This window comes from Prionailurus bengalensis, chromosome C1 (assembly GCF_016509475.1).
Source record: "Prionailurus bengalensis isolate Pbe53 chromosome C1, Fcat_Pben_1.1_paternal_pri, whole genome shotgun sequence".
Classification (NCBI taxonomy): domain Eukaryota; kingdom Metazoa; phylum Chordata; class Mammalia; order Carnivora; family Felidae; genus Prionailurus; species Prionailurus bengalensis.
The window spans coordinates 214,962,271-214,971,314 of NC_057345.1; the positions used below are offsets into that span (position 1 = coordinate 214,962,271).

The window sequence follows — 9,044 nt, forward strand, 5'->3', positions numbered from 1 at the left end:
TCAAACCACAGCCCTGCAGGGGGGGCCTGGCTGCCATGGAGACAGACGGGCGGTGGGGGAGGAGCCAGACCAGGGGGAAGAGACAGTGTGTAAGGTGACCCCAGCTGGGGAAGAGGGTGAGGGTCAAGGTCTAAATACCTGATGGCAAGGGAGCAGCAAACAGAAAGCTGAAGGAATTCTGGAGAGAGGATGTTTTGGTGGTCTTAACGGTCCAGTTGAGGAAAGTGCTCTCAGACTATGTTAACGGAGACCCAGAAAGGGCCGAGGAAGCCAGGGGAAAAGCAAATGGGCGAAATTTTTGGTCTCTCTTAGGAAGGAGCCTCAAGTTACTGTTTGTGATTTTGATTTTGATAATAATATAAATGTGGGTTTAATGATTTTCATGAAAAACTAAAGGGAACCATTAACAGAATTCAAAACAGGATGTCTACTTTGTAAATCATTGCAGAGGATAAAAGCAAGCACAACCATCTACAGAAAAAAAAAATCAAGCATAAAGGAACAAAAAAAATTAAAGAACCTTAAAAACAAAGTCCAAATCCAGATGAAGAGCTTGGCCCAAGAATAAGCAATACTGACCGTGAATGCGAACAATCTAGTTTCCTCACTAAATGCAAGATGTCTCAAATTACATATATTTTAATCAAAAACTTTATGAACACACCGACATTAAAAAAAATACACAGCATGGGAAAGAATCAAAGCTTGGGCAAAGATGTCAAGCACAAATTAAAGTAGGACACAGGGCACCTGGTGGCTCAGTCCGTTAAGCGTCCGGCTTCGGCTCAGGTCGTGATCTCACAATTCGTGGGTTCGAGCCCCACATGGGGCTCTGTGCTGACAGCTCGGAGCCTGGAGCCTGCTTGGGATTCTGTGTCTCCCTCTCTCTCTGCCCCTCCCTTCTCTCTCTCTCTCTCTCTCTCAAAAATAAATAAATAAGCATTAAAAAAAGAAAATAGCAAAATAATGGAATTAATTCAAAGCCTGCATCCTGGTATCACGAAAAAGGGGAAAACATTAATGAAACAGACGAACTGCTCCTCACAAATCTGAATGCTTTGTTGGCACACGGTTCCTGGGTCCAACGCTGTTTCCGGTGGGGCTGCCACACTTACAGGAAGGTATCGATGACGACCCAGACTCGCGGCTCTCCAAAGTGACTGCCAGACGACGTGTTGCCAGAATCCGGAAGAATCCGGAAGGGCTGACCTAATAAGGTGCCAGAGAGAAACACCTCCCAGGCCTCGGCTGGGGGCCTGGGAGGCGCCAGCAAGAGACGGGAGGAGGGAGGGGAGAGGGGAGTCGGGCTATTTCCCCCCTCATCACTCCGTGTTTTGGCAACACGTCCCGCACCTGCGCCCCTCCACCCAGCTCCAACGCAGGGACAGTTTCCTCCCTTCATCCCGGGGAAGGAACTGGCTTCCCAGTGGGTCCGCGATGGCATCTGCCTCTGTAAATAGTCCCTTCAGTAAAGCCTCTCCATGTGAACTCTCTGGGTCAGATTCCATTTGTTTTAATTTGAGAGAGAGAGAGAGAGAGAGAGAGAGATTAAGTGGGTGGAGAGGGGCAGAGAGAGAGAGAGAGAGAGAGAGAATCCCAAGCAGGCTCCATGCTCCGCATGGAGCCGGACATGGGGCTGGAGCCCACGACCCTGGGGCCATGACCTGAGCTGAAATCAAGAGTCAGGTGCTCAGCTGCCTGAGCCACCCAGGTGCCCCATCAAATTCCATTTCCGACGGGACCCTCTGACTGTGGCTCCCGAGCTCCTCAGACTGCCCCCGACCGCCTGCCTGTCCAGACATGTGGCCCCTCTGGTCACCGGCAGAGGCTCAGGTGCAGCCCATTTCGGACCCCCCTTTTGGGGTCATGGCTGCCACAGAAGGACCTCCCACATCTTGGGTGGTGGGGGGAGGGTAGACTCCTGGAACCACGCGCCTGGCAGAGGACCTGGAGTCTCTCTGCCTTCCAGGTGCTTCCATCGCCTCCATGCTAGGCGCAGGGGTGGTCTCTGGAGCCGCTGCCTCCAGCTGGCCCACCTGTTGCGGTCACCCCACGTGGAAGAGAAGTGGCAGGTTCCCCAGGCGGCTTTGGGGGTGAGGTGCTCATGGTGAGGGAGGAGGCCAACACAAGAGCAGAGGGCTGGACGCTCTTGGGTGATACCACCTGGGGAATCTCTGGAGGTTGCCAAGCTTTTCCCGTTATTTATGGAATACTTGTCAACCCTTCATGGCTTTTCAGCAGAAATTCCTGTTGGGGTGACATGTCCCTGTCACTGCTGAGGAAGCAGCCCCCAGACTTCAGGTCTGGATATCAAAGGAGGACTGGCTGTCTAGCAACATCCGAAGCCACCATGTTGAGGGACTGGCTTCCACCTGGTGGGGACTGAAGTTGTCAAGAGAGTCGTGCGTGCCCTTCGCCGGCTAATTCATGGGGTGAGAGCTACTTGGTAGGATAGCGTGCGTAGCTTGGGCTGCAGGGTCCTGGGAGCCCTGGGTAACTGGCTCCCCGGACACTGTTCACAGGGAAAACCTTTAGCTTGGTGACCCCCTGAGCCCCAGAATTCTCCATCCTCACACCTTTGGGCTTTGGGGAGATGTGTCTGCCTCGCCACCAGCAAAGCCCACGGTCTACCCCCTGCCTTCCCCCTGCTTCTGCAGCCCCCCTCGGCATCCCCTGGCTTGGGGTCTGCAGACACGCAGTGAATTGAGGCACAGGTGACGCCAGAGTGCTGGAGCCCCTCACCCTCGCTGACACGGGGATCTGAATTCTGAGCCGCAGAGGTCGGGTGAGGCCAAGGAAGATAGCCATGCCCTGACTAGTGAGCCCGAGGAAGGGTACCTCGGGGCAGTGGCGGAGGTTGGAGGCAGTTCCCCAGCTGGGATCTGTCTTAAAAGCTGTTTTCTCACCTGGGCGAGGGCACTTGGTTGTCCTGAGAACCTGCTGCTGGAGGGAAGAAAGGCCATGGAGCTCAGAGGCCAGCAGAAAGGCCGGGTGCTTTGGCCACCTCCCCCACCTGCCAGTTTTCTTCGGGAAGGACTCAGCCAGGCCTGCTGACCCCATGACCTCGGGGCCACACCGCTCCCAACTCCCCTGAGCAGGGTCGAGGCCGCCTGGTGTAACCAGCCTGAAAGGCTCTTTTTGTCCCTGCTTTCACCAAACGGGGCAGAAGACAGATGGGCTCAGGTGGCAACAGAGTGTCACCACACCAAGGATGCAGTGAGATTATCTGGGAATTTAGTTTCCCGCAGGTTTCAGGAAAAGAGATTTTAAGTATTCACGCTTTCACATTCAGGCTCCATGGGGCATAGGAATCGTAATTGTTAGCAGCTTCAAGTGAAAAGAAAAAACCACCCCCCCCCCCCCCCCCCCCCCCCCCCCCCCCCCCCCCCCCCCCCCCCCCCCCCCCCCCCCCCCCCCCCCCCCCCCCCCCCCCCGGCAAAGCACAGCACGCTGTGCAAATAGGGAAGCTAGTGCCTTCTTGTTCTCTCTGAGGTCCTCGGCCTCAGGTCCCCGTTGACCGTGACAGTCAATATGAGGTAACAACTACACACTGTAGGCTTTCGTGCGCTAAGGTTCGCAAGGTAACCTGACCAATTCTGCAAGATATACAGAAACCTAAATGTCCCCCAAACAAAAGGGAAGTTTCCCGTTCTTTCTCTCCTGTGGTCACAGAGAGAAGATGGACTAGAATTACAGGACCCTCAGTCGGCTAAGTTCAATTTTAATTTAACTCCAGGCATCTGACTTCCCAGCTGTGAAGTGTTCTGACCAGAGCTTCCCATTCTGGCTGAACTGGTCAGAGTCACTGGAGACAAAATCCAAACGGCAAGTCTTATGCCCCCCGGGAGACTCAGATTCGGTTCATTGGGGGTACGTGGGGGCAGAAGTCAGTACGTTTAGCAAGATCCCCAGGGGAATCTGATACAAACAAATCCAGAATCGGGAACCTGGCTGTTAGATCTGTTTAGAGGCAAAAGCCTTGTCTTCACATCCTCCCTCTAAGACTAATTTCTGAAAAATAAATGTAGTAAGTAAATAAAGACAGTTTTCAAGATGTTCATGGAATGACTTTTTTTTTTACATTTTTCAACTAGTTAAGACAAAAACATTACAATGATTGACTTCTTTCATTTAGTTACATAAATAAAATTTTTATAAATATCTCTTTATAAACAATATAAATAGCTTTACAACATAAATACATTTATGCATGACATGAATTTACAAACAGCAATCTTTTACAGCTGGTTTTGTCAGTCTCTTAAAAACTGTCCCTTGTCATCATGTTGGTGTAGGTGTGTGTGTTTCATGTATATAATATATATATAATATATAACTTTTTATTTTTCATTTTCAAAAAAAAAACCAAACAATAAAATCATACCCCCCTTCCCGAATAATAATAAAACAGCTGGTGTTGTGTATTCCCAGTACCAGGAAAAAAAAAAAAAAAAAAGAAATGTAAAAGCCACATTGCGTTGGAGATGCTTCCAGATGCCGTGAGGCTGATGACCAAGAATGACCTCAGCAAAACGGAGCAAGTTCCCAATCCTGAAACACAGAGGGGACACGGGACACTTAGTTCTGGCCCCTTAGCCGAGAAAGCCCAGCCTGCAGGACAGTCCCTTTCCACAGCAGCGTGAAGCAATGTCCCGCCTTGCCCCACCAGCCCGGAGAAGGCGGTCCTACGGAGGGAAAGGGGTCCTTCTCTCCTGGGGTCACCTCATCTCCTGCTGTGCCCTTGGCACTTCCTGCCCCAGAATGTCTGCCAGCCCTCCTCCCCCTGAGTCTAACTACAGGCCTTGCCCTTGGCATTCGGTGAGACACAATGAGGGAAAGAGAGTAGAAATGCCCTTTTCCCTTTTTTGCTGCAACAAAAACCCTCAGTCAGGTGCCACCTCGGCTTTCTGTGTCTACGTGACAGCAGTGGGGAGGGGGAGACAAACATCTGAAGAGTTGGGAATTCTGGGCTCAAATCCCAACTCTGACATTCACTTCCTGGATGGCCCTGGATAGCTTTGAGTATCGCTTTCCTCACCCATAAAATGGGATAATAGCCACCTCCCCGGGCCAGCTTTAAGATTCAACAGGTGGGCCACACGTTGGGCACCGGCAGAGTGTCTGGGTCACAGCTGCCACTCATTAAATAGCACTTCCTCCTCTAGCTGGCTTCACCTCAGAAAGGGTCCCCTTCAGACGCAGGGGGAGTGGGGTCTCACGCCAGCCCTGGGGCAATGAGTGGCCATGCTGGGTGTGCTGGGCGGAGAGTTAAGAGTCCTTTGATGAGGGCTCTCCTCCAGCTCTCTGCCAATGGCCATGTAGGTGCTCTGGGGCCCGAGGGAGGAGTCCTCCTGAGACAGTGCAGTGCCCTCCCAGAGGCCAGCACACGCGGAGGGACCCCGGGCTTCAACACCTTGATGAACTGTCCCTCAACTTCCGTCTCTGGCCGTCCCATGTGTTTAAACAGATGATAGATGTCTGTGATGTCCCTGGGGCTCCTGGGCAAGGTGTTCATTCAGGCATCGGCCACACCCCATCTCTGTCATTAGAATTTTATAATCAAGACTATAACCATCAGCGACAGTCATTATGGTGACTGCTTAGGGCCAAAGTCAACTCCTGAGTGAAGAAGACATGGCCACAGCCTGGGACGAGTTTCCATTAATGTGAAAAATCTCAGCTGTCTTTCTCTTTTAAGTGGAGACGGTGAGACACCTTGGGCATCTCCACTAGGAGGCTGCGGGCAGCGGGAAGGATGCTCTGCCTTCTCATGGTGGGTGGGGTGGGGGGGAGAGTGGGGTCGAGAAGGTTAAGGGTGTTAGAGGTGGCTGTTCAGCTCAAGGACAGAACTTCCAGGAGGATGACAAACTTCCCTAGTCAACGGGGCTGAGAAGTCCTAGCGATCTGGCCTCCTGCCCAGCACCTCCCCACCCACCGGACCATCACCTGGTGCCCCCGGACAGCCACACCCAAGAGCAAGGAGCCTAGGGGGATGTGCATGCCAGGCACTTTCCAGGCCTTCTTCCTCATCTCGTCTCCTGCTAACCCACTGGACATTTGTTTAGATCGGGAAGTTTGAGCTTGGTGCTTAAATCACAATGTGAACTGAAGATGTGAGGCCTGTGGCTCCATCTCTTCATTGTTTAGACAGGAAAGATGAGAGCAAAACCATTATAGTGGAAGCTAGTAGAGGCTGGGCCCCATGTGCTAGAATTATCTTTTCCTGGGCAGGGGCGAGTCAAGACCTCAGACAAATGAAGCCCCTTGCCGAAATGGGGAGGAGCTCACAGCTCAGTCAAGTCTGGCACAGAGAGGAAACCCTGCTAAAACGCAGGGCAGGTGTGAGAGGAGTGCCCCTAAGCTGGGCGGCGCATGTTTCTTTGGTCATTGACAAACACTTTTCAGAGCTTCTTTGGGGGTGCTGTGGGTCCCAGATCACCTTAGGTCAGCACCTGGCCCTCAAGTTGCTCATGAGTTAATCTGGGAGTGGTAAACAGGTTCCCGAGCAACTATGGCTCGGGTGAAAACGTGTTCTGTGCTGTAAAAACGGCTTAGGCAACGTGCTGGATATTTTCAGAGGGGCGCTCTCATTGCCCTCTGGAGGAAGACAGTGTGGACGCTGACAAGGCTTCTTGGGCGAGAGAGCAGCTTCCCCATGGCTTGGAGTGGGACAGACAGGCTGCAGGGAAAGGCTGGAAACCAGCAGGAGTCCGTTCCTAAAGCACTTGAATGTCAATTTCAGAGGTGGTTTTACCACCCTGGTTTACCATGGGAACTGATGGGCAACAGGAAAGGAGAGAAAGGGGGAGAGGGGGGCGGATCTTTGCAACATCGCCAGGATGCAGCACCTGGCAGGGGCTGAAGGTAGCACAGGGGTTTCCAGCCCTAGTGGAGGGTGAGGGGGCAATGCCAGAAACAGGGACCCCTGTTGGGGAGGTGGGCAGGTTGGGGAGGAACTCAGATGGGCACATAGGTTCAGATTGGGGCAAAATAATAATAATAATAATAATAATAATAATAATAATAATAAAATATTTTTAGTCTTTTTCTCTGCCGTGAAATAGTGCCACAAACACTGAGTTTCCATCCTGAAGTCAGGCAGGCAGCAAGCAGCATCAGGACCCTGGACAGACCAGTTTGCTCCCAGCCACGGTTTAGAGAAGGGACAAGAATCAGACCGCTCTAGGACGGAAGGGCAACCTGCTGATGCCAACAGAGGACTATTCTGTCTACAGGACTATAAAGTCTGTCCTACTTTAGGGACCACAGTCCTAGGAAGCCGCCCTGACCTCTGGCACCATGAAACAGTGTCTGGCAGATAAACTTACCCTCCACTGTGTGTATGTCCTTCCTCCTCTGCTCCCACAAACCCCCGATTGCCCCTCAACGCTCCCAAATGGCGATTTGGGACCAGTGCTGCCGGTTTACTTCTGGTCCCGGTGTGGACAGGACCCCACCAAGCTGTCGCTGCTTTCTTAAAGGAAGCTAGGCGGGTTCATCCGTGTTGAGCTATTTCTGACCTGGCCCAAATGCCCTGACCACTCTATCCCTCACTTTTTTCATGTGTAAAACGGGACGATAAACGGGGTTGGGGGCAAATGCCTTGCACACACACTGGATCTCGTGCTGGGATCGCCTGGCTCTCCTCCAAAGGTCGGCTGGGAGGCGGAAGGACCCCAGCGCCAGGGGATCAGAGAGGAACCGGCCTGCGGGCGGGCGGGGGTTCAGGCTTGGTTCTGGCAGGTGCCGCGGGGGAGCTAGGTGTGCACAAACTCCGGGCGCCCGGGGTTGGTGGTACTCACCGCCGCCAGGGGTCGCCGCACTAACATCCCAAGCCGCTCATGGAGCCGATCCGGTCCAGCTTGAGGCCGAAGCAGCCCTTGGACAAGCCCTTCTTGTTGCCTCCCTTGTATTTGCGCGCGTTAGGGTGCTCGTGCAGAAGGCGGGCCCACGCCGCCCGCGACTTGGTGTCCACGCGCAGGTCCCGGAGCAGTCGCGACCGGTCGCCCTTGAGGTTGGCGCCGCCACCCCCGGGAGTTTTGTCGCCCTTCTTCTGACCGCCGCCCGCAGCCTGGGGCTCGGCCAGCTCCTCCCCTGGCGGAGTTCGCGGGACCTGTCCGAGGGAAAGGGCGGGCAGGTGAAGGGACGCCCGGGGGCCGCGCGAAGTACTTTGCGCGACCCCTGATGCTCCAGCCCCTCGCGCCCGCCGGCGCGATTTGTCCTTTCGGAGCCCTGACGCGCCCCCACAGATGCCGGACAGCCGGCCCTGCATCCACCTGCCACGCAGCCGCCGTTGTCCGCTCCTTCCGGGAGCCCCTTGCCCTCCCCTCCTTTGCCCCCTGACCGGCTGGCCACATTGGGGCAGGGGCTCAGCATCTGTCGTCGTGCTCCCGAGGCTGGGGACGTAGACCCCCTGAGTCGGTTTCGAGGGCTTCCCGGCACTCACCCATGCACATCTCTGAGCAGAGGGCCACTTTCCCGCCCTCTGCTCCCTCTAGTGCTCCGCATCCTCCTAGGGCCCCCCAGCCCCACCATGGTCCCTCACAGTCCCGATGTCCATGCAACAGCACCCACCTTCGGCGGCGCCCCGGGCTTGGCTTCAGAGGGCCGGAGCGAGAGTAGCGTGAGCAGCAGGGCGCAGGCCAGCAGCTGGGAGAGGTGCATCGTGCCGGCAGGGTCGAGGGGCGCAGAGCCGCAGCAGCGAGGGCGCAAGGGTCCGGCGGGAGACGGAGCAGGCGAGCGCGGAGCAGGCTGGCTGGGCTGCGGTGTGGGCGCGAGTCCCAGTGCTGCGCGGCGCCGGCTGGGTGCGCTCTGAGCCCGCGGCTCCGCTCGCGCCTTTATAATCCAACCTGCCGCTGATGTCATCCTCCCGCCCACCCGGCCGCCCCGGCCAATGGCACGCGCGCCGAGGTCCGGGAGGGGGCCGCGGGGGCTCCCCCTTTGCCCCCACCTACATCCCACCCCCGAGGGATCCCGCTGCTCCGCCAGCCCTCTCCCGCCGCACTCGCCGCTGCAAAGCGGCGCGCACAGGAAACTCCGTTTGC

The 9,044-nt window shown here is 55.2% G+C and overlaps 1 protein-coding gene across 1 annotated transcript; it reads right to left on the reverse strand.

Moving 5' to 3' along the window:
* Positions 1-4,324: 4,324 nt before the first annotated feature.
* Positions 4,325-8,820, reverse strand: NPPC (natriuretic peptide C). The gene is made up of 3 exons (XM_043578166.1): positions 8,575-8,820; positions 7,803-8,113; positions 4,325-4,551 (listed from the first exon to the last, which is right to left on the reverse strand). Exons 1-2 carry the CDS (start codon positions 8,662-8,664, stop codon positions 7,823-7,825), a joined length of 381 nt encoding a protein of 126 aa, XP_043434101.1. The 5' UTR covers positions 8,665-8,820; the 3' UTR covers positions 4,325-4,551; positions 7,803-7,822.
* Positions 8,821-9,044: the final 224 nt, after the last annotated feature.